Source organism: Varroa destructor, unplaced genomic scaffold (genome assembly GCF_002443255.2).
Source record: "Varroa destructor unplaced genomic scaffold, Vdes_3.0 BEIS01000006.1, whole genome shotgun sequence".
In the NCBI taxonomy this organism is placed as follows: domain Eukaryota; kingdom Metazoa; phylum Arthropoda; class Arachnida; order Mesostigmata; family Varroidae; genus Varroa; species Varroa destructor.
In genome coordinates this window covers 23,044,444-23,070,198 of record NW_019211459.1, presented here as the reverse complement: position 1 = coordinate 23,070,198, position 25,755 = coordinate 23,044,444, and the positions used below count along the sequence as shown (strand labels likewise).

The window sequence follows — 25,755 nt, the reverse complement described above, 5'->3', positions numbered from 1 at the left end:
AGCCTCAAAGACCCCTCTCGACCTGCGGTTGTTTTTTGTCGACTGCGACGTATGACGAACAAGAGCAAACAACTTAGAGGCTTCTCTGCTCTCTTTTATCTTTATATTTATACCGGTCTCATCCAAAGTTGCTCATCTTCACGCCACCGTGTCTTTGTTCGTCCTTATTTTGTTTAGCTTCGCCGCTGTTGTTTTTGGAGACTTGGATAAGCTGGCAGATGCTGATCTTCCTGCTGAAGTGCACGAGGGCCGCTCAGGCTAAAGCGGTAAGGCGGCACAGTGTGCCTGGTCACTCTGCAAAGAACGGGAGCACTTCCTATTCGGGTGCCGAACTCGTTCTTCGATTCGTTGAAAGAAACGGAGAAGCAAAAAGAGTATGGAGTGAAGATGCTGCCGAAGGGCTGCTGAAAGGCAAGTCGGGGACACGCAGACAGTTTTTCCTGTCTCGACGAATTTGCGTGGTCAAGCCTCCTGCCAAAAGCATGCCAGTACTGCCGCAGGCGACAGCAGCCAATTTGCCAAGCGTCCGACGACGCGGCGGTCAACTGGTCAAAAGCGGCCGGTCAGCGGTCGTCGGTAGATGGTGCAACACAGAACACAGCTGGTAAACCTGAAGAAAATCGAACGGAGCAGGGATGGTAATAAACTAAAGGAGCAGCAGGAATGTCCCCTTCGCAATGGACCGTGCGGAATAAGGCAGACAAGCCCCCGCCGCCGCCGCCTGCTCTCTCGCCATAAGAACGAAAAAAAATCGCCAGAGGACGAAAGAAATGTCCGAGAGCGAAGACCAAGCCAAGAAAGCATCTCGAGCTGAGGCGACCGAAGTAGGACAAGCTGAGAGAATACAATTGTAGAATGTGAAGCAAAGCATAAAATCGAAAGAACGGAGTATCGATATATTTTCTTTTAAATGACAACTAACGAAGGTATTATGCATGCTATCTCACAACGAAGTGTTCACGTCCATCTAATAGTGTGTGCGTAAATGAGCGAGACTGACGGTTGAGAACTCTAAAGCAACACGAACTGATAAAGGGGACTATATGGAAAAACTGGGGTATTATAGGTCGTGCAATTTGACTCTTAAAAAAAATGACAGATGAATGTAATGTTTTCTTGTATAGGGGGTCGAAACCCATTTGCATAAATTACTAGCACAAGTACGTATAGCCTATCAGCCAAATAAATCCTGCTCTAAAGAGGCCATGCTAAAATGTGCCATTGTAAAAATGTTTATAAACTATCGATAAAATAAGGAACTCAAATAAAAACACGCTCGACGTTCCACCATATTTAAAGTAATGCTCGTTAGATTAGTAATGGCACGGAATGATCATGAATAACTTTATTCAATAGGCCAAAAAAAAAGGTGCCAGACAGTTAACCTTTGCATTTAATACTATTATCGATTTGAACAGGTAGGTACATTTTTAAATATACCTACCTGTTCAAATGCTCACGCAGTACAAATCAAAACAGTTAGCGTTATGTATAAGCTTCGCATATTGATGAAAAACAGGCCAAAAGGATGCTGTTAAAGCAGAATATGGGACATCGGAACAAAGAAGATAAACAGTGACAATGACTGTATGTAACGAAAAATCGGTGTAATTGATAGTTAAGAATATATCAGCCAATAGCGAACTGGACAATTGTCTAAAACTGGTAAATATATCTGCTTGATAAATAGGTCACATACACAGGTGGCAAAAGAAAATTGGCACGCGCGTGTCCCGAAGCGTTTCCAAAACATATTAAAACTAATGAGAGAAATCAGTGCAACCACACTTGTGCAGAATTATCGAATCGAGCATGAAAACGTGCATTTTTTTTCTCACAGCCAACGGTGCACACTTGGGAAACTCGTGCTGCACGTCTTCTAAGGTATCTCAAGGTCCAGTTCAAATACATAAATCACAGGCTGTTTTTGTGTTTCGCCGTGGCCGATAGCGTCGATCACATTTATAAGTGTGCTAGTTTTTGTTCCGCGAAGGCATTCTTCTACTGGGCTTAGGCAGACTAGAAGTTTTCGATTAGCAGTTTAGCGCCGGCACCAGCCACCATAGCCTTAGTTTCAGTCGGGGACCAGGCATAATTCAATTATAGAATGGAACCGGTCCGTAATTTGAAGGTAACCGGTGTTACAATATGGGGAGCTTCGTAAGGGCTGCCAGCAGGTGGTACCTTGCCATTAGCGCTGCAATGACGTGCAATGATGCTACGATGTCTGCAACAAAAAATCGTAAAGTGGTAGACATTAATCACTATTACTGATTCGGTTATCTTTGTCGGAAAACTGACTGCGCTGTGTGTGAAAACCTCAATTCGTATAGCGTAGAGACCAGATTGTTGTTGTGTAAAAGTTCATTGTTCAGGCCTACAATGACTTCGGTGTAAAGTTATATCTAATAATAATTAAGGAGTCCTGGTTAAATTAGCTCGACAACGATGGCTTTTAGCTAATCCAGTTATACTGCCTTGACAAATTTTAATGAACATCAAATAGCGAAACTTAAAGGGGGTCCTCTATATCGATAGGCTGGTTATGACCTATGATTTGCTTATCGTACCTTAGTGCCGGATCCGTTGGTCTTAATCTGTGCTCGAAAACCGAGCTTGTCTGCATAGGCTTCGGTAACGCCCATCAACAACGCCCCCAGGACTACCAGACTCCTTACGTCCATTCAGAGCACCATACCCGTTCTGGATGTCATATCCAAAGGCGTAATTAGCGTAGTCCTGTTACGCGAAAAAGTAAGCAAATTATAGCTAGCACACGAAGCCCTTACCACAACTTTACCATACGTTGATGTGGACTTTTGCTATAGAGGTCTGAAACGCCGCTTTCGGAGTATAGCCCTAGGCGAATAATCATTTTTCAAGAAAGGGCGCCATTCGTGAAAAGAGCCATAGCGTTAGTTGAGGTCGTATTGGCTAAATGAAAGTTGTTTCGGGCGGGAAACTGCATTGAGTTTGTATTCGTTCAGATATGAACACCTACAGCCTGTTTACGGAACGTGTTCGAGTGTCCGCCCACGGGAATTACCCCGGCAAAAGCCGACGAAGCGCAGACTACAACGTCCGCAAACCCTAGATTCAGTTAATAACATCGTTAATTGTTAATGTACAGCTGAGTACATTTGCGCGCAAATACTAATAGTTGTGTTGGTAAAGAGATTGTTATGAGGCTATTACTGTTTTGGAAGGGACGTGGTCCTGAAATCAATCAACCAACCTATTGGCTCGCTCAGGTCGTTTTTAAATTTTCCAAAAAAAATCCGATTGCAAGGCACAATTGAGTTCTCAGAACATTGCCAATTCAGCAAGCGGATAGCTTGTCGTTGTTGTTCCACAAACTTGAGCTCTATGTAATCGAATGAAAATGATTTTCAATATTCCCCAACGTTACGGTGTTTTTTTTTCTTGTAAAAGGTATAAAACTTATGCGCCAGTCCATTGCTGTGGTATTACTCAGAGTTTACTGAACTATCTATAAAATCAACCTATCCCATATTGTTGTAAGGAGCAATTTAGACAATAGAAAATAACACATACGTTGCATAGAAACATGGACTCTATTGGTCCGAAAATTAGTCGCAATCGCCTGCCCAAATCACTACGTGTGCAGTTTCACTGAACTTTCCATTAGCATGCAATTACGCCTTTAACTAAACGGGTAGCAATTGATACACTACGAAAAGCTGCAGTGACCTAATCTTCAAGCACTTTTGCGTTTGCCCTAACACCACACATCAAACAACAGAACACAATTTCATCCTCGCGAGCTTCTATTGTGTGAGTCCTCTCAGCATCTGTTACCTTCGTGGTGGTCTTTTTTTGAGACTCTTGGCTACTGTCTATGGACAGCGATCGAACATTTTGTCGGTAGTTCGTTCTAGTTTGTCTGCCCACAGACCGATTGGTAGGTGTGTTTAAACTCTTGCCTCGTTATCCGGTGGTGCGGCTTTATTGTCTCTTCTCGTCCGCCGTCGAACGCTTCCATTGGACAGCACCGGCATTGCCCGTCTTCCTGGACAGAACAATCGTCATGGATGGTACGGGGCCGCCTTCAGGGCTGCTTTTCCGCCGGTTGCGACAGTATTCGGGGATAGCCTTCCTAAGACCGCGAACGTGGTGGTGCTACCTAACCGTAATTGACTCAGCCCGATTCGGATCAGCCCACGTGTCTCACCAACCTTCACAACGGTGGACAATAGTTTAGATGTTAACTCTGCTAGTAGAATCTGAGGTTTCCTGAAACGAAAAAAGCCAAAATGAAGCTAACTACGTCGCACTCCCAACCCAATAATAACTCTGGTTGAGTCGTTATAGCCGGCCGACTCGGCAGCTGATCGTGTTTCTACTTCAATATTATCCGAAACTATCCGTAGGTTTTGCCGGGCGGAATTGGCAGACTTTCCACAAACACAAGGCTCAAAAGACAACCGTATTCATTCCGGGATAAGGATTTCTAGATACCATTAACATTTATGTAAGCTTTTTAGTTCTTTTCCTGCTTTGCCCCAATAGCCTACCACAAAATCAATCCATTGGTATGGGACGGCAGGATCTCAGCAACGGCCAGCAATAGATAATCAACGTGAAAGTGATCACCGGTGCTAAGGTCCACGGATAAACTAGCGGTCGTTAATGTGGGGCATCATTAACCATGCGCTTTCGCGTCCGTGAGACGGGGCATCGCTACCACCCGCTAGCAACGGCGCGAAAAAGGAAACGTTATGACGCATCATGCTGGTGGAAAAAAGGTATCTAGCTCCCCTTAAATACGATTGGAAGCAGAACGTACTTTGTGTGGAATAAGTTGGAGTTACGAAGCTGAACAACCGGCGTTAGTGGTTCCGGAAACGTTTGCTAGAGTATTCAGTTATCCGTTCTAGTTCTAACCGTTTTGTCAACACAAAATTATACATGCAAACTTTCGTGTGAATTATATAAGAATCTGCATAGTACAATGACTTATTTTCGGCCTTTGTATTTACCTAAGCCTTTTTTTTTTGTTTACATTAGCTGTGTGTAATAATAAGAGATATGCATAAAACTTTATCTGATGTTTCTCGTTTCGTAGAAGAAACTGAATCTCTATAGGATTAGATGAAAGCCTAGCTCAGTTTCTATTTGTACATTTTTGTTTCCTTAATGTCTACTAATTCTGTAAGCGCAATTTAGCTCTGGTAGACCGTTCATTCGGGCATGCTTGTGGGCGCGCTACCATACGTTTAATCTGACTAATAGCACAAAAGAAAAGACAATTCATTAGTTGTCGTGCTTGTAAAACATGCTTTTGAGAGGCATGTTCTAAACTCGACGAAGATTTTAGTCCTGTAACAGGTAAAATCGCAGGCACTTAAGAGCAGCATAAAAGGGCACAGAAGGGTAGGCTAAGGTTGACTTTGAAGGAGAGTTACGATTTTCGTATAGTTGATTACTGCTTTTTTTGTGTTTTTCCTGCCACGTCTGAAGCGTCCACGCACGAAAATAATAGCACGCTCATTAAAACTGTTTTGATCGGCCGGCAGATAGGCAAATTTCTTGCTTATGTTCACACAATGATGTTGGATAGTTTTATTGTTACGGCTTTCCAATGGGCCAGATATGTTCGGTTGTTGTGATATGATTATGACATGTATTGGGCTAGCTATTTAAAAAATTTTTTCTAGTCTAGTTCTGTATATTTTTGCTTCGGATGACCTCTACAAAACAACGCAGACTTGCTGTGATTCCGATGATAGGAATCGCCATAAAGAATTAATCTCCTGTTAAGCATCAACGCGTTGCATTATGATAGAATAAAGTCATTTTTCTAATAGCTCAATCGATATATCTTCTTCTCCGTTCATACGAATATTTTAACCCTAATGTTTTCACGTTTCAAATAGGCCTCTGCCTTTGCGTCGACAAAACCATCTTCCGCCTGTTGGTCGCCTTTCACGATGAATTGTTCACGAAAAACTCATCATAAAGTTATGATGGTACTCGATCAGCACTACGCTTATTGGTATCTATCATCGAAGGCTAAACACTTAGCTAATACAGAGCTTTTCGTAGTTTTGAAAATTTGATATGCATCGTTCTCGCTTTTTTGCAACGCTAGGTGGAACTGTTTTTGAGATACTTTCACTTTTCAATAATCTACATTCAAAGCATTCTCCAAAGGGTATCGTAAATATCTTCATTGGTTCAGCTGGCATAGAAGATCTAACCAGCTTTTCGATCGTTGTTACGTTTTTCACCGTGAGATTGACCAACATCACGTGCCGGTCCAGCTGCTGCGTAACAGCCAAGACCACAAGTATTCTCGGGAATCGTGGTGACACCTCATCTGCTCATTGCAGAAAGCTCATATATTGTGAGAGTCGAACTATATATCTGCGGTGCGCAGGGGTGGTCGTTTGCTCCCCAGACAGGCCCCGCAACGCACAGCGATATCGCTTTGCCTACATTCAGCTCCTGTTCTGCTCTATTCCCATATCTTTTTCAGAAGAGTTTTTTGATCGGCAATTTTTAGTTTGTCGACGTTGGCTGTTTGGTCGGCTGGCCACTCGTTGTCGTCGTATTCCTAACGCTTAAGTCTAGCTAGTACTTGCTTTTTCCACACGAGCCTTTATACCGATTTCTTGATATCGAACCCGGTCCAACTCACAGTCAAGTAGATTCTAGGGACGTATGAGCCAGGGCGCACTGTGTCGGGTAGAACTGCCAAGCCTGGAGGTGAACACTCCTCGGGAGGGCTAAAGAAACAGAGCACGCTTGCGCTAGACGGGGTGCTGGGATGAGAGAGAAAGGAAGCTTTAAGCTGCGGTGAAAGCGCTCATAGTAAACTAAGAGCCGATCGCTACTGCCCAGCGGATCCCGGGACTCACTTATACTGGGGATCAACTATCAGGGCAAGCAGAGTTGTAAGCCGACGGGCGAGTTGTCGTCCGCGTGAAGCCGTCGTCGGTGATATCGGCCCAGTAAGTCGGCCGCGCAGTTTAAGCAAAAAGAGAAACTATCCGAAATGCGCCGCAGTCACCATTCAAGCGCCTGATGCTAGTGCAGGCGATTTCCATCGTGTGATTTCTGTGGAGTTCGTTCCAATTTCATGTGTCTATCGACGTTGCCGAGCTTCCCGGGCCTACATAAGTGCCTGCGTCCCGTCCGCTCAAAATGCCTCCCAAAGCTGGCCTACGACAAACCAGTTGTGGTTCACTCTATGAAAAAGAAAGATTGCGCTGTTATCAGTGACTTATATGAGAAGAAAACTGCGGGTAAAATCTATGTCAAAGTTACGCTACTAAACGGAGCGGGTCTCGTAAAAGTAGAGCTAAAATAAAAGATAAAAGAGATTATATATAGACTGCTCTGGGAGCTAATTGACGCGCTCCATAGCGATGTTCAGCTTTGATGCATTCATATATAATCTGAACTAAAGGTTAAATAATTCGACTAACTTGAATTTATGTGTATTATGGTTAGTACGCGACTCACTGTGTCCCGCGCCGAACTTGCAGAGTGGACCTCATATAGAAAGGACTAGTTAGTAACCGTCTATTTATTACGCCAGTCGTTGGATAACGAATAAATATAAACTATTAATAACCAACTGTGGAAAAATGGAATCTACCGGCTGGTGGTCGTTTACTGACACGAGATTGAGGTCAGTTTGAAGGAGAAATCGCGATGGATCTACACATAGCAATCCGACATCTCGCGCTCTACTGAAATATAGATTTTATACCATACACATGTCCTATGTACCTTATACTCTTGTATATATCTCAAACCAAGATCCTTCGCTCGGCCACCCTTTTTATTTTTTTTATTTATTAAAATTACTTGTTATTTATTAAAATTACCTATTTATTTATTAAAATTACTTGTTAAAAGATACATATTTGTATTAAGTAAGGTGGGGCCGTAAATTAGTTGACGGATTTTTATCATTAATTTCTACTACTTTTTCTGCCCCGTTATCTGAACAGATGTAGAAGAATGAACGCCATCAACTTGTGCAGCGGCTTCTTTCAAATTGTCAAGAGGCTTTTGCCTCACCTTATGCAGCTTGGAGAAGAGATTTCATAAGAATAAAGAAGCTATTAATTAGCTATTGATTTCCGCAATGCTAAAAACGCAATAGACGTTTGTTAGTAAAATATCCTACAAAAATTCTCAGTTTTCAGATTGAAACGTGTGTTCATGATCTAAAAAAACCGTGCAGACATGCTTACTCAACAGAAACATAAGCCCCTATAGGTTTTTATTGCTTTCCGCATCCTAGATAACAGCAATGGTAAGGAGCGTAGTCATTTGGAAATATCGTACGCCCATAACCGTAGGAGAAATACTGAGCTAGTCCAACAAAGCGTTCTATGCTAATTGTGAATCTGATTTAACAGACCCCGAATAGCGCCGCAGACTCAGTTCCACGTCTCGTCCACGGAGATAAAAACACAGAAATGCATGTATTTGCTTTGTATCGTCAAAAATCGAATTTTGTATTATAATTACATGCGTGCGCAAGCAAACTATAGAAAGCAGTATCCAACACGTTTGTTCAATCAATAGTAAGTTCTGAAAAAGCTCAATAGCTGGTCTACGTTTTCGAAAATAGCGCCATTGATACGCTCTGTAGGATTAATTTCAACTTTAACAACAACTTGTGCTTCGGACAATTGCATAACGTGTTATTTCGGACTGGTAGGGAACCCTACCCATGCCGATTGATTTATGCCACACTCTAATACCGTTAGATGCATAAAGTGAATTTTAACCTAAGAGGTTATTTAAAAATGCTACATCTACGTATAGATCTTTTCGGGACTCCCTCAAGAGCGTCGATGAAGTTCTTTTTGCGTACAGGTATTACACCTCTGAGCAGTACAGGTACAAGATTGTTGTAAAGTGTGACATGGAAGACAGCTTCAGATAATGAAGCAACGGAACTCTGTGTCACATCCCGAAAGACCCTGAAGTTCTGAATCAACTGAACTCTTCATTACGAACATATTCGAAATTATGCTCACGAGAAGCAACAAGATGTATCACGTCGTGTTTTTTGTAACAGAATGTATTACGTGTCTGCTATTACAATTTTCATCTAATTATAATTACTACGGTTCATAGTATTTGCAACACCTAAGAATTTGTTGTATGCCAATATCTGGCATTTCGAATTTGCGTATAAAGCAAGTCCACAAGCGAACAGAAGACAGTAAAAAATGATCGAAAACCATCTTGCTTGGTTGGTTCGCCCCTCGTTCTAATAAACATTTGTTAAACCAACAGCAATTAACACGGCGCCATATTTAATCTTGCCTTGAATTTATGTTTTCCTGTCATAGACTTTCCCTTCATTTGTTTGTACACGAGCAAACAACAACAACCATCGTTGATCGGCGGTGCTGCTACGAGTAATGTTGTTGAACATAAAAATTCTAGTTGCGGCTGTCGCAGTTGGCGGCAAAAGCATGCTAGTGGACACTTCCCTGCTCGATCGGACGCGCAAAGCGTCGCGACGTTTCCTTCGGATTTTTGCTTAATTCCCTGCGTCTACTGCTGTCGGGATATAATAGTGATAGTCAATTTTGTTAACGTTTATCTTTTTCAATTCAGAACTGACTGAGGAAATGGCAACACAAGTTGCGGAGGTCTTGTTGCATCAGTAGCAACCGGCATAGAAGCTTGTGGTCGTGCAAATTATCAAAAAAATCCCAAAATATTCCTAATAACGAATATTATTGTCGCCTGCGGTAACTATGGCGGCGTTCGCCTAAAGTAGTATTTTCTACTCTAGTAGATCTTTAAAATAGGTACACAGTATTAATGAAGTAAAGAGAGAAGGATTAAAATTTGTAACTGCATTAGGCCTGTCCGCGTACTACACTATATTCGCTGAGAACTTTTGCGAGATGTACTGTGCATATTTATAGCATACAAGCGTCCTGCCATCGAGCGCAATCTGAAGCACGGCGCAGAAGACGTAAGCAATGTACCGAAAAAAAGCTCTTCTAAGTGCAACCTGAAAAAAACCTAGAAAAATAAGCAATACTTTTATCAACTTCTGTAAATATTGGTAGCCTTTTTCGGATCTTCTTGACTAACTACAAGCATTGTGCATGATTTGATATACAATGGATTATAATAAGTTAATTATCTTCCGCTCATGGATTACTTACGTTTCTATGGTTTACCGTAATTATTTGAAAATCACACAGCGTAATGAGATTCAATTATTGAATGAAGCCATGCTCTATTGAGCTTAATAAGTAAGTGCATAAAATATAAAGAATAGTAAAGTGGTACAGGTTTTTAAATACTATACTTACTATATTTATAAGTCAATGTGTCAGTTTTACCATTTAGGATTATATTTAAGGTATATATTTTGCGTTTAGATTCGTTGAATTTGTTTTCCGGTGTTTCATGAAAGACATTTGAATTATCTCACAGATATCAAACCATTAAAAACATTTTTTTAAATACTGAGTTCTGTGCTCGTAGACTACTTCATCACTAGGTCTCTGTGACTTCCGTGTTTCGAGCTCGTGGATAGCGTATTTGTTCGCTAATCTTGGATACGTTGTGGCCTAGGTTCTAACTCGGGCTTCGTTTTGTGATGGCTAGGAGCCAGCTGTCTGATGGATCGCCTAACAGCGATACTGGGCGTACAACTTCAAATATAGAGGTCTCAGTGGCTTAATAAGGCAGAATGCTACAGACAAAGGTATATGACGGTCCTTCACTAACAGCCGTTGGTAACACGTGCTCACATTAATACTGACAGAGATATTACCATATAAGATCAGTAGTTGCCTAAGTAAATTCAAGTATATCAAATGGTTTTATAATAATAATAAAAATTTATGTGACTAAATGTACTGTAAATATCTATGCTTCATGATACCCACGTAGACGCAGCACATATTCGAACCAAGCCAGAATTAAAGCTATGTACCACTGAGGAACGACGAAAAACCAGTGCATAAATGGACTCCTTTGACAATAATGCTCCACTTCTGTGTTTTCACGCGGCTTCTGCCGATCGAGGCAGTTTTCGTTCTTTGCCCACTTCGCCACTGGCATGCCTATAGCATGTTTTGAATAGTGGGGGCTCACCCGTGCCTTGCGTCTATGGGTCAAGTCATGTCAATGTCTGCTGCCGGTCTGTGCCTTTTTCATCTGTTTATTTGTTTGTGTTTACGTTTCAGTCCGTGCTGTTGATTCAGTTTTATGCCAGCACACTCTTTTGTCGACGACTCCGACGAGACTGCCTCCTGAACTGCCTGATCCTCACCCTCCACTTGGTGGGACAGCACGCCCATGACGGGCAATGGAACATACTCCCTCTGTCTATAGCGTGACGACACTTTTTCCAGCTCGTTCAACTATCCCTTTTCATAGACATACATACACAAACCCGCATGTACAGACGCCCTTCAGCCAGAGCCTTCTTTCCAGCACCTCGTGACCCCTATTCGTACCGCGCTTCCTTGCCCATTTTCTCTAACGTACCCCCCGAGCTTTTATAACTTTGGCACGCACTCTGCTGTGTAAGTCAACAATGTGCTAAGGACTGGCAGCCGCCAGAGCCACTGTCCCCGCAGCTTCAGCAGGGAGCTGACTGACTCTATGGGGAATCTGCTTAGAAATCCTCCAAGTTCGTACGATGCCCTTATCACCACAAGCTCTCGGAGTTGCCCAGGTCATCCTGCGCAGGTTGCCCTCCACTCCCTAACCGTTTCGAACGCTTTCCCACGCTTTCATGTGCCCCCGAAGAGCTTTCAAGGGTCTTTGCAACTCTGAGTTAATAGTTTCCGAGTCGGACTTCGAGGCTACGGATGCTGCTTCTACTGTTATTACAGCCAGCGCCATTGGCGTCGCCGTTGTTTCCGTTTCTGCTTCTGCTACAAAGAGACAAAAACCTGATCGACGCACTCAGGTGGAAAGTGCGAGAAGGAAAACGGCGACGGGCACCGAGCAACGACAAAACCTGCCACGAATCGTAGAAAAGGTGAAAAGTCTCACTGGCCTTTACGGGAAGAGTCGGATAACAATTACTTATGTTCGTATTTTGCTGATACAGAAATCAAGATGCAACATTGACAGCGAAATCGTGGATCTGGCAGAAATTACTTGAGAATCTACAGTTGCCTATAGTGTTAGACAGTAGCACAGTACTAGGAACAGATGTTTGTTCGTCACCGTAGTGCAGCAGTTATTAAAGATGGTCGGCCCTCTCGAACTTTGCCTCCCGACCATGAGTTAACGTATCGAATGGGAAACGCTTTCATATTTTGCTATAACACTGTGTCTCAGAGTAAATGAGGTGAATCATATTCACAAGTACGAAAGACATACAAGCCTAGCGCCCCTTACAGAAATTTCGATTCTTTTGTTTTTACTACTTACAGCACATGCCAGCAAATCTGTATGTAGAACTCCAACGAATAACACATCACAGCCTGGTACAAGGTACGCTATTTGTAAGTAGCATTTTACTTTAAGACCTTTACGTGATATGATACATGTTCACCAGGCAACTTCAGAGAAGTTCGCTGACGTTCGATAGTGGGTCTTGCAATAGCAGGTGCTCGTGGTCACACACCACTCAATATTGCGTTGCTTCCTTGCACTAACTTTCATTTTGTCCTACAACCGCAAGTATTTCTTATTTTAAGCAAATCGTTCAAGTGTCACTTAAGTACTGTTCACGACGAGTTTTGCTCTGTTATCAAAACGGCATTATTTCGTCATCTATGATGAAAGCCATTGCATTATGCTAAAGTTCTTCTAACAGAAATGTCTGCAGGTAATTTTCAATTCATCATATCAACCTTTCAATATAAGTAACTGTAGCTAAAAATGTCTGCAGAACAGTTCAACAGGATAACTGAGCTCTAAATATACCATGATTGAGTTATGAAATTCTAATGTTTTTGCAACGTCATCAAAACGCGATGTTTACCGCGTTTTTCGACGGTGTTTTCCTTTACAGATAGGAACTGCTTTATTTTTAGAGGACAAACATTTGGGCGTATATTTAGAACAGCAAGCTTCTCCTGCAGCAGTACCACATACCAAAATAGTACTATTACTGATAGTTATATATGGATATCTGCGTCGATATTATAGCGAAATTCTTTCGGATTAATCTAAAATTAACATCACGAAAAATAGCCTTTACTCTAGTCTTTCGGCCACGAGCAATCTATTACTTCAGAAAAGTTTCAACACAGACAAACAAATGGAATCATTTTTAGTTATTAGTCTCTTGTGGTGCATGTTGATTTTTTTTTTTTTGATTGAAGATCGCTTACGGCTATAACTATAAAACTATCACGCGAACAAGGGCCGAGTTGCAATCTTATTCATTATAATTCATTTTCTATACGTCTTAGAACCCGTTGCGTTTCCCTGTGTTGTTTTAATAGCCATTCTACTACATCGATACGAGCCAACTTCAGTCTAGGGTAACAAATGGTGACCAGAGTGAGTAACATGTAACTTACGCATCTTAATATAAGATATCTGTAGCAAGAGCATTGACTTCAAAACAGAAATCTAGCAAAATATTTCAAAACGCTTGCAGTCCGAGGGTTCCAACTTCGCTAACTATTATGAACCCTCAGTCATATGATAACTTTTGTGAATTTACGGTAATTCTTACCTGATATATTTCGCTATTCTCAGACTTCAATCGCAAGCTATGCTTCAATTAGTGAGCAATAAGAAGAAACGTTAGATCCACAATATAGAGTCAATTAGTATGTTCAGTAGTATTTAGTAGTATTCAGTATAGTGTTCAGTAGTATAAGAAATAAAGATGGTGAACACATCCTATATAAGATTTTAGCACAGTAATGTCCTAATTAATGAGTGCTCTATTAATGAAGATAAATAATTAGCATATTTCTACTGTAAGGTTTGCGGTATGTAGGTTTAATCTGCAAAGCAGACTATGTGCTAAGTGCGTTTAATAATTTTCAATTACATCTCAATTTTACGAGTTATTTCCTACCTTCTAGATTAAGTTGTACTTTAACTAGAATATCTACTATATTGAAACTGAATCACTGGTAGGACTATCGCGAGGGAAGTGGGGGTGACGGAATATTGTGAACACATACTTTAGCCCAATAAATTTGCGCCCCAGTAAGCTCGCATCGTCAGTGACTGTAGAAGGCAGGCCAAAAACATCTGTGAAATAATAGACCGAGCTGCAAGTTCTTCTAAGCTAAAATGTTTGAATGCTTCTAAATAAATATTTTTCGCCCTAAGAACTATCGTTGTCGATCAGACCCCTTATTAAACCCCCTTTACCCTGATCCCCTTAGGTATAATAATATTTTCTCTTCTATTTAAACTACTGTGCCACAACGGAATTTTACTAATAAAAACATACGGAGAAATATGATATACTGAGTAGAGAATTAGACAAAAAAATAGACAGCAGATCTCTCCTAAGCGTCAGGGCGCCACAGAAGATCAAGGCGACCACGTTCAGTCCCTATATTAGCACAGTGCCGGCTGCAAAGGTTACCATTACAATCGACATCCCAAAAAGAAAAGGGATTGAAACAGCACCACTCGTATCATGAAGGTATCGTTGGATTCAAAGTTTCACTTCTTTTTTCTCTCCTTGTTGGTCTAAGTTCACTTGCATGTGTATTCTCTTTTGGGTATACAACGTATTCAGTTGCGGACTGTTGCAAACATTTTTTCGAGGATTAATTCAGTACAAAAAATATAGAACAAACATTTGTAAGCATTTAGCTTCGCTGCCCAGAATATAGAACATTGTTAGCGCTGCGTACCTCTACCTAGTATCAACTCAAGCTGAATTTACTGGCCGCAAAATATTCTAGTAGTGAAATTAAATTTGTTGTCACATAGCAATGAATCCTCATTTGGTAGACCAGAAAAAGTCGCATGATGCAAGCGATGAGATCTACGTTTTGCATGGCTCCGACGCATACTCAATGATGAGAAATGGCCCTTCACAAAAAGGATTTTGCCGTGACAACAAAAAAGTACAAAACTGTTCTGTATGGATAATCATTGCAAAAACCGTAATCCTATAGTACAGCAATTTGCTTTGTCTATTACAGAACTTCGTCGCCATTTGCGCTCTTGTGTATACCGTTGCCTTGCATGCCCCAGAGGCATCCGCCATTCATTCTATTGGAGGTCACTCCAACTCGTTCCACAAGCAAGACGTAAGTTTGTCCAAGAGTTTGTCAATAATGCATGATATCGTACCTTCATGCTATGCTATAGACGCATGTTCTCGACGTCAGTATTTGTCTTTCTCGCATTGCAGTAAGAGTGTTGGTAGAGAAATATATCTCAAAATCGAAACAGTTATATGTCAAATGTTTAACGAATTTCCAGTTATTTATGGCTATATAATACGTTTGCAGGACTACGGAAACTATGCTTTCGCTTACAACATAAAAAATGGACATGGCGCCGTAAACGGACGTAAGGAATCCGGAGGCCACGGAGGTACCGTCGGATCTTACTATATTGGTGATATTGACGGACGTCAAAGGAGTGTCCATTACATAGCTGACAAGCTTGGATTTCGCGCGCAGGTCAAGACTAACGAGCCCGGAACTAAGGTAAAGGCCTAATTTCATTACGCATCCAGCCAATAGTAGCTAGGTCTTTTATGAGGTTGTTTTTCGTTCTTCGTTGCGAGGCTTCATTATACCTTTACTTCTTAGCATTGGCTGATACAGGCACCACCCATATTACATTTTGTCATTAATTATGAAGCTGGGCGTTTTTTCCACCTATCGTTGATTTCCAGACCTCCTATGCCGCCGCCGCCACTGTCTATTCTAGTGCTACCGGCAAAGCTGCTCCGGATGTAGGACTCTACGGGGCAGCCCACGAAGGCGCCGAATACTGAGCTCGCTTCCACGACTAAAGAGAAAAAAAATACTCCTAAATTCGGATAGACGCCCTGCATTCACCAAGATGCAATTGAATTCATCAGATATAATTCGCTAAAAGTTTAATCAGTTTTTCACTATGGTACATTGCTGCCGTTTTTGAGAGAGAAAAGAATGAGTCGAATCTGAACGAATTTTCAAAGTTGTACAGCCCGCGATTGTACTCTCCCCACCTCTCCCCCCTATAAAAGGCGGCATCCTGTATAAATACAGTAGCTGAAGCGTTTACCAACAGATAAGGCTGATGAGTGAACCATCTGTGATACCTTCGCCGTTGCTCTTTTGCCAAATGGCGTTCATGCAATACCACACAATGGAAAGTCTTGCTGACTCTTTGACACTTAAACTTTTCTCATCGTTGGAGCTCCGACCTGTTCGCCATCTTTTCTTGACCTGCTATGTTACTTTAGTTATATATTCTATGATGCACTAGATTTTCCAGAACTAGATATTTATTTTTCAAACTAAGGTCTATTCGATTGAAAATAAATGTTTATTCTGTACGGTAAAAACTACCGTTGTGGTTTGTCACTCCTTTAACAGAAAAATTGAACATGATAATAATAATATATATTGGGACAGAATAGTTATCGTTACTTGGCCTCGAACAGCGTTAGACAAGCACAATGTTATACTTTTCGTCATAACAGATAAAATGACGTTTATGATTATTATGTAGATCTCGAAAAACTCACCAGTTGTTTTACTTGCCTCACAAACTCTTAACTGCTCTTCAGAAAACTACCTCGTTATCCTCCACATTTCCTTCGAGGGTTTACATTAGAACCTATGGAAAGTCCTTTGCACTTCTCAACATCAAAGTGATTCTTTACATAGACGCCGCTTTCATTGCAGAACAAAAACACCAGTGTCTATGCATGTGTGAAAAATGGCTAGGAGCTAAACTTTTTGATTACTCACGGAAAAATGCGTACGAACAAGAACATCTGTGTGAACAAAAATGAGTTGTGTATCTAAAATCTAAAACTATTTTTTTTTCGAATCATCTGAACTTATCTATGTTTTACAAATTATTTAAAAGCAGTATGACCTGATGCTGATATTATCATGTTTTGCCGCTCAAACAACATGGTACAAATCGTCCACGTTAGAAAAATCTCGACGACATTCACATTTAAACAAGAACTTAAAATGAGTTCATAGAAACGTGAACAATGTTTACCGTGAGTGACCCTTTAAAACAAATACAAATATGAAACCACGCCAAATTCTTATGGTGTGAAATTTTTAATAGTACTAGTAGAATAGGGAATAGCACAAATTTACAAAGACAGCTATCGTATTATATACTTTATAAAACTTTAAACGTGAACTATTTTCACTGATGTAAAGAGAATAAAATAACACAACCTATTGATTATCACCAGCGCCAAAACCTAACTATCTTGATTATTACTTTAAATACAAATTTCAGAAGAAGAAGCCTGAGCAAAAAGGCTTCTAAGTTAGAGGTTATCGTGACAACAGGAAGTGGGAAAATATCTAGATAATTATGTGTTTCAATAGAGCGCTGTTACGAAGATATAAAAACTATAATAATTAAGCATTGTACCGAAAAAGGGTTTAATATCGTCTAGTATCATCTCTGTCTTTATTTTGATGTAAAGCGTCTAAGCGGACTCCCGTGTAGGACGGCGAAAAAAATTAACTAGCGAAGAAACACCGAGGGAATTTTACTGACTTCTACAGTTTTTGCAATATATGATTATCTCTATACCCTTTCCTTTCAAACAATACTTCATTAACTGTAGTTTCGATTGTTTCCAAATAAATATAAGAACTGAATTTTTTTCGGTGGACATAATAGGCTTAGGGCTTACACTTTCTTATATACAATAATAGTTTCAGCACAGTGGCGCGTCCAATTCTGATTACTCATTGACTAAAAATAATACGAAAGAATTAAAATCGATCGCCCCAGCAAGAACTGCCCTTGTTAAGTGACTGCTAGTTTATGACAAGACCAATGCAATATGCGCATATCTTGTAACGAAAAAATAAATCAGTAAACACCGAGTGGCGCTTCTTGTTGAGGTTGAAAGGCAAGGCCCGTTTTAGCTTAGCTTAAAATATTAACGTAGCTTTGCTATTACAGAAAACCACTGATTGCACTGTTGGTTAGCGCAGTTTTATAAAAAAAAAAATAAATAATCAGATAAAACAAAAAGTTTCACATGTTTTTTTAACGTCTACCCCTTCCCTCTGTTTGAGAAAAGAATTAAATTATCAGGGACCAGCACTAAAAACAGCTTGCAATGCTCGGATGACTACCCACAAGGACGTTCTTTTCGTAACGAACATTTTGCTCGGCAGCGTTTCGCTTAAAAAACGTCTGGAATTGTGTAAGCGTGTCGGAACGGTACGAATCCAGTAGCAGCAGCGAGAAATGCAGGAAACTAGAAAAACATTGGCAAAAATATGTCAAACTGAATAGGCTGTTGATAACGTAAATATGTAAAAAAAAAAAAAAAAAAGCAATAACTGTGAGTGGTAACACATTCGATACAGTATGGATTGGATCGATGTTGCAGTGATGTAGGATAATGCAGCGAAGCCACAGGTAGGCCTTTAAGATAAATGTTACGGAAAAAATTCGAAGTAAGACTATGTGCTTGTGTGTGATTTACGTATGATTTTGGTATAATTGTAAATATTAAATTAAGTCCAGAGTTCTTGGGTGTTCATTCCAATAGCTTTTAGTGTGTCGCCACCATTTTGGCGTTTCAAACAAGTCAAAAGAAACTTAATAAGTTTCCTTGACATCTTCCCCATATCACACACATTTGTAGTGGTAATTAAGCCAGTGGAATCTTTTTTGGCTTCACTATTAAGCCTGATTTACAGTTCATTAACATACCAATTAGAGCAATGTAAATGAACTCTTTCGCTAGTAATGTTACAACGATGCAAAGAACAACACTAGTTTTAAAAAATAGCAAAAGTCTTCTAAAAAGGTATAATATTCGGGGAATAAAAGGGATTCGCAGTGTTTTTACCTCTGGAAAACATCTACATTAGAATCGTACGTATAAATATGCATGATCTTCTTGAACCGCCTGAATTAATTAATTAATAATGAAAAAAAAAAGCATTAGCATCAATCCAGAATTAATTTCGATGTTACGAAAATTTCAATCTCTATCAAAATCAATTCTCTATGTTCTTTGCATATGTTATAAATCAGTAGTTTATTCATAAGATCAATAGCTAGTTTATAAATAGCTAATTAATTTGATATATAGTTTAAGCAACAGTAGCGTTACACGGCGCAACACACCAAATAGCTTCTGTTAAATCATCTCAAGCGCGGATTTAGCATATGCGCTGCTAAAAACCGAAGGCTGAGTTGCAAATCTTACCATTGTCGGTATCCGATTGTGACTGACTTGCACCTTGTACATTGCAACACTCAGTGATTGTGGAGGTGAGGGCTGTGACGACTGATCCCTCCATACAGCCCCCAGACAGTCAGACAGACGGACTAACACGACCGCCCTCCCTATACTCGTCGGCTGTAGATCATCACCGCTACACTCCTGCAGAAAGTCCCGTACACCTCGTACGGATGCTGCTACAACTGCCGCTGCAAAAGAGCTTCCGTGCTATGACGACGACGGCGGCGTCAAGCAATCGCTACTGCTTCGCGTCGTTCGACGCCATTCGTTACGTTGTTCCTTCGATGAATGATAAAGGAACTTAGAGGTAAATCTAGTGTGAGAAGGCTCGTCTGGTTGTGTCGACCGACGAAGGATGAGATGAGAGTCAAAAGAGGAATCTCAGAGAGAGAAAGCTGTTTTACTCTTGACGTCAGCCCCTGTTAGGAGTCCTGAGTCGAGTTGCTGAAGCTTCTTTTGCTGTAACTCGTGCGGCACAAAGAAGTGTGCAAGTATTCGCTGCCTTCTGGCACTTGTCCTGCAGGCACTAACTGAATGTCCGTGGATGCAATCGCAGACGAGCTGCCGATCCCAGCGTCCTCAGACACGCGAGTTCTTCGACAAGGGCTAAAGGCTGAGCGCCATTAGCTGAAACGGAAACAGTGAAAGAAATTTACATAGTCTGTTTTCAGATTCGCCAATTTAGCTCATATATAGCGTAGTAGTCACCTGTATAAGACACCACCAATTTTTCGCGTCGTGTAACAAATTCGAAGGTGTTTGTATAAGACAGCACGGAGAAACAAGTATTTTAAAGTATACGCGCAAAGTTTACAAGTTAATGTAACACTGCTAAGTCATGGCTTCCAAGCCGGAAGACGGTTGTACTCTACTCAATCAGGGTAGTTAAAATTCGGGCCTTGTAGGCCCGCACAGAACCTCACATTTAGCCAAGAGAAAGCCCAGGAGTCACTCACGAAAGGAAGAGAAAAAGTGAACGAAAAAAGGATTTCCGGCAATGATGACTTTTTCGTCGCGTTCCGTCCCTCAAGTGTTGCCGCTGCTTCACACCAAGCTAAGCCCGATGACTCTTGAGAGGCCAGACCGTCCCGGAGACCAGGAAGGCAGGAAAACCAGGAGATGCAAGAAAGACTCGAGGGTGGAGCCGAGGCGGCCAGACAAGGGGACGAACACTTTGCTGAAGATCACTGGGTTGAAGATTGTGCCGGTTGGCTTACCCTCCCACTATGAGTCGGCTAGGTGTCTACTAGCAGACAAAGCGGCTACGCGCGTCTGCGTCCATCAAAGGCTTCTGAACGCTGATGCCTTCTAACATCTCTTAAAACACATCTTGAAAACACGCCCAATCCATACTGGCTGACAGCCATTCAGTCTCGTAGCGTTTTGTCGGTCCTGTTGCCACTACAATACGATTTTCGAAAAACACTATAATGCAAAGACTGTTGTAATGGAATAGATACGAACTAGACCTCTATGTTTTAAGAAGGTACTTGTCGTTGTCGAGACAGTATTCATAATAATAATAGTCTAATAATGTGCTGGCCTTACGGAGGTTCCAACCTTGTGACGCTAGTTAGAAGAAGTTGGTAAGCGCAATAGTGTTCTCTATCTAACATATCCTTCAAGAGATTATTTTAAAAATAGATGATCTATTATCTTTGATCTCCTGTATCAACATCAGTTCCAGAGTTACACTCATAGAATTAACCTAAGACGGAAAGAGTTTACGGATCTTCATTTCGAGAAAAATACACCCCAAGGATTATTTGCACGTCGTTCCTTATGTAGGCAGATGAGCAAGACCTACTGATCGTTTTTTGTCACCCATAAACTAAATTTCTTCCCAGCCATTTTTAGATCACTGATTAAGTTAAATATACTGCTCGTATCAAACTTTTTTTACACATTTGTACCTTTATTTTTATTATAAAGGTTTGAAATGTTGCATTAAATTTAAATAATAGACGAATATTTTATATTCAAATTAAAAAGCAACTTTTATCTGACGTGAATTGAGTGTGCTTGAATCATAGTATATTTAATATCAATGAAGCCACGTTGTAGGACCATAAATTGTATTTGATTTAACAAATGGTTTGAAAAAACTTACAGACCTCGCGGCACTATCAATGCTGTGATTTATGCTGTAATTATTGTTATTGTGTTGCAATGTTAATAGTGATTACTTCTAGCACCCTTCAGAGAAGTGTAGCCTTTTGTTGATGTTCGCGATTTCAAAAAACTGTCTAAAAGTCACCGCTATAGATTTTTTTCACAACAATTCTGCTTGAATCATTTATAAAACCGGCGAAATATAAGCACTTTATTTAGACAAGAAAAACATTTAGTAATTTAGACACCCAACTTGTGTATTTAAAGGCGATATGTCTCCAATCATTATTATCGTAACGTTATGTATGATTAAGATGAGTCAACTAGAATCCTGATCATGTGATCGTTCTAGTATGAGTGACTTGACAGGCACGAGATGAAAAATTTTGGTCCGTTGTATATCTTACAGTCAAGCCTATCGTTACAAGACTATATTCTATTTAAAGACTTGTGAAGCACTTAAATCATTGCACGAAGTATGTCCACCGTAAGTTCGACCGCCTGACTCATCGAATCCAGCGTTTTGATACTAATATATCTCACTTCTTACCACTTTGTACTCGAACAAATTCTTTACACGGCAGAAGTAATACCCCGTTCATGAATAAACCCCGTCCCACCAGAGTTCATTCGTAGCCACGCGTCGCCTTCAGAAAATGGTACATGCGTGCATGTACATATTGCAATGGGTCAATTATTATGATCTATGAATACACATCTATGGCTGTATAAGCTCAGATCGAGTCACTGTGAAGCGCTCGTTCCAACCAGCCTACGACAAAGCTACGTGAGTTTGCTTCAATATACGTGCATCAACTAGATTCTTAACGTCGACTAGAGAGAGTGCTGACTTCCATAGTAAATTAGCTCCTTTAGCTAACGGATTTTACGAGCAGATTCACAATTCAGAAAGCCTTTGCCTACAAAATAATACTTCTGTCTCTATTTAATCTTCATTTTCTAATTATTCCTTTCGAATATTAAAAGGAACTGCCTCACAGTGCATTCCTCGGTTCAAGCAACAGCATAGTAGAATTGAAACTCAGTTCAAACTAATACAATGAAAAACCTATATGGTACACTATGGATATTTTTTTAAATATTTCGTACAACGCGAAGCGCATTGCCGTGTGGACAGAGCTCAAAGATAACATGTTATTATGTGGGATATCTGTGTAACTGTGATATATGGTATATATAAAGTTTATTTTCAAACAAAAATGGGCGGTTTTTTTAATCAATACTATTTGTAGCTGTGTCTTTTTGAAAAAAGGCCATTCATACAAGAATGTCTTACTGTATATTAAAAATAAGCGTGTAAATAACTTTTACACTAATAGTTTTATTCACGCATTATTTTGCAATATTTTGCGAACTTACAAAAAAAAAAGTTAACGGGGGTGTTCCCTCCATGTAGAACGTTTCCACGATCTATCGTGTCTGCCCTCGAAAGCGTTCGCGAGTAGCCCACCCTTCACCACTCTGTCGCTCGGTGTCTTCCTGTCTCCGACTCAATTCTTTTTCCCTACTCGGAAGTTCAGGGCGAGCCGACACAGTTATGTGAAGGAGGCAGAAGGATGGCACTTAAACTCATTCCGCTGATTCGAATCGTTGTCGTTGGCGTTAGTGATACCGCTCGGAACGATGTCGGCGGTGACGGTGGTGGCAACGGTGTCGTCTGCACCGGATGACTTTCTCGCGTCCTCTTTCTCGTTTTCCTCTTCCCTCTCGTCCTCTACTGCACACACAAACACAGTTTCTCGATCGCTTGAGTTCCCGCTCATTCGGGACTATGTTTTTCTCTCTCTCATTTTCACCGCTCTCACACAAGACATCAGTTTACACTAGATATGCTAGTCCTTAGCTCTCTCGACCTCTCTGAGTCCCCCAACCTCACACTCGCCGCCTCATTAAACATAACGAACTTCTTCCCGCGTCAACTGTTGTGCGCCCTCCGTCCTCACAAACGGGCCCTCCGTGACTACCTCTCTGGCTGGAGTTTCTCCTCTATTCCGTTTGCCGCTCACGCGCGGCACCTCATGTCGCCGAACAGGACTGCGAGCAGTGAAGCTGTGGGAGCAAGACGAACTGTGTCTAGGAGCATGTGTCTATGTGTAGTTTTCGTCTCGTCGTATGTCTTTCGTGTGCTAGACAAAAAGAGAAAGCCTTGTCTAGCGCCGCCCGTGTGCATCGCACGTTTTCTTCCTTTTTCGCTGTTGTCGTCGCTACCAAAAAGAGGCTTGCAGTCTGCCTTACCCGCTTTATTGTGGCCAGCGCCACGAGTACCTTAGTAGTGAATACCCCATCTTCGGCATCACACAGCCTAGGTACTATCTCATTTCTCCTTATACATCTTCCCTGTACTGCGTTCACGGTACAAGCCGCGCTTGCCCTGCTTCTCATTCTCTTAAATGCAATTCCGCATTTCGTTGTGGACTGCCTGTCTGGCTGCCTGGTCATTCCGTTGGTGGCAGGCATCCTGTGTAAGCACGAACGAGCACAACCGTTTGCGTTTTAGAGTACGCAACTCACCCCCTATCCTAGTTCCATCTCCCCGAGAAAGCAAAGGGGTAGAAAAAAAGAGACTCTATTGCGGTGGGTGATAGGGTTGAAAGCGGGGGTGAATAGTAAAGCGGGCTGTAGCGACGGGAGGACAATAAGGGTTGTGTGAGGTGGAGGAAATTTCAGGCTGAGAACCAGGAAGAGGTACGTTATAAGCAAAGGTGGAGGGGGGACGCAGTAGCAGGGGTGGGAACGTTTTTCAAGTTTCAAAATGCCACTCATTACCCTTTCCCCGTTCCCTAGGCTAGCCGTAACCCCCTGCTTCTCGACAGACTATGGTGTCCCGCTCCCCCCAACCTCCCTTGTCTTGACTGCTTCATGAGTAAAGCATTCATTCCACGTTGTAATACACAGGCGCACGCACAGATCCACAAACCTGCAAGCATCCTTTGCGTGTGCTTTCTCCCACTTCCTGCAAATGCCCCATAGCGAATGCCTAAGCAAGGGCATTTCGTTCCAGGGGTTCTTCCGTGCACACGCGCTTTTGCCTTGAAGAGCCTCTTTTCCCCACTCTATGATTGGACATAGAGTCTCGCGGATGCGACGGACAGAAAAAAAGACGAAAATCGAGCAAGCGAAGTCTTTATCTCGGCACAGGTTGAGCGCGGGTACTTGCACGTCGCTTGACATGCCGCTCTGTCTGGCTCGACTGTTCCTAGAAGCAGATAAGAAGAGACAATGAGATCAAAAAGCAACTCCTTTTACTTCACAGAGTCGCAAGACAGCACACAAAATACATGTTGATTTTCTACTGAAAGAGGCTACAATTTTTCGGGAACTTAATTTGATCAGCTCTTCGCTTGTGGAGCATTGAACGAAGTAGGCCGCGTGATTTTTACAACCACCATAGAAACAAGCTGCTACACATACAGGTGGCAAAGCTGCCGTAACTTGAGTATGTTAGCTCCAATGAACGCAAGTGATTTCTTCTTTTCTCTACAAAAACTTCCGGAACAATTTTAAATTATGAAACAGGTCTTTGGAACACCAACAAGTGTCTTGACGTTTAAAGTTTATTCCGCAGTACCCTGTTTATGCACTTCTTTCGCAATTTAGGCGCACTTGTGAAAGGACTTGTAGAAATTCAAAACTCACTGCCTCAATAAAGGAAAAGAAACAACTAGGTTTTTATTATATGTTTGTTTCATGTTTTCTTCCGACCCATCCTCAAGCACTTCCATAAGAAATATCCGATCCCAATTGATTGGTGTCCTAGTGTACTCAGTAATAAATATTCAGTCCTCAAGACCTTGAGTACTTTTCTCGGATATAAGGCAATCGCACCAGGAACTATTTCTGCGTTTATAAATAAACCAAAATTAAGGGCAATATACAGAATCTGCACAAAAGAAAAACAAAGATAACACACAGGTCACACCCTGCGAGGCTCTACTCTAGAAAAAGGTGTAGATGCATATAATTACATACACATAATGTATAATATTTTTCCATTAAAATCTCTAATAAGTCGGTCGTTACTGGATAAACCTCGTATTGGAGTTGATATTTGTGCCAAAGGTGGTAACGTTTGCTTCTACTGTCAGAGAAGTGCTTTCCACTCTAAGAATCCGCGTAACTTTTTTTTTTAGAGTGCATAATCTACAGTTTTACATCTCTTATATACCTCTAGACAAAATCCTTCACACACCATCTATAGTATAGTCAGAAAAATATACAATACCTTCGTAATATTCTACTATGATTTCACA

The 25,755-nt window shown here is 41.2% G+C and overlaps 1 protein-coding gene and 1 long non-coding RNA gene across 2 annotated transcripts; one reads left to right on the top strand and one right to left on the bottom strand.

Annotated features, from left to right (window-relative positions):
• The first annotated feature begins 14,464 nt into the window (after nt 1-14,464).
• Nucleotides 14,465-16,472, top strand: LOC111252371 (adult-specific rigid cuticular protein 15.7-like). The gene is made up of 4 exons (XM_022810129.2): nt 14,465-14,599; nt 15,108-15,215; nt 15,420-15,620; nt 15,812-16,472. Exons 1-4 carry the CDS (start codon nt 14,594-14,596, stop codon nt 15,911-15,913), a joined length of 417 nt encoding a protein of 138 aa, XP_022665864.1. The 5' UTR covers nt 14,465-14,593; the 3' UTR covers nt 15,914-16,472.
• Nucleotides 16,473-16,573: 101 nt separating this feature from the next.
• On the bottom strand, nt 16,574-25,693 carry LOC147755002 (uncharacterized). Its single transcript, XR_015330023.1, has 3 exons — nt 24,423-25,693; nt 19,337-19,999; nt 16,574-18,373 (listed from the first exon to the last, which is right to left on the bottom strand). It is a non-coding gene; the product is annotated as an uncharacterized LOC147755002 (long non-coding RNA).
• Nucleotides 25,694-25,755: the final 62 nt, after the last annotated feature.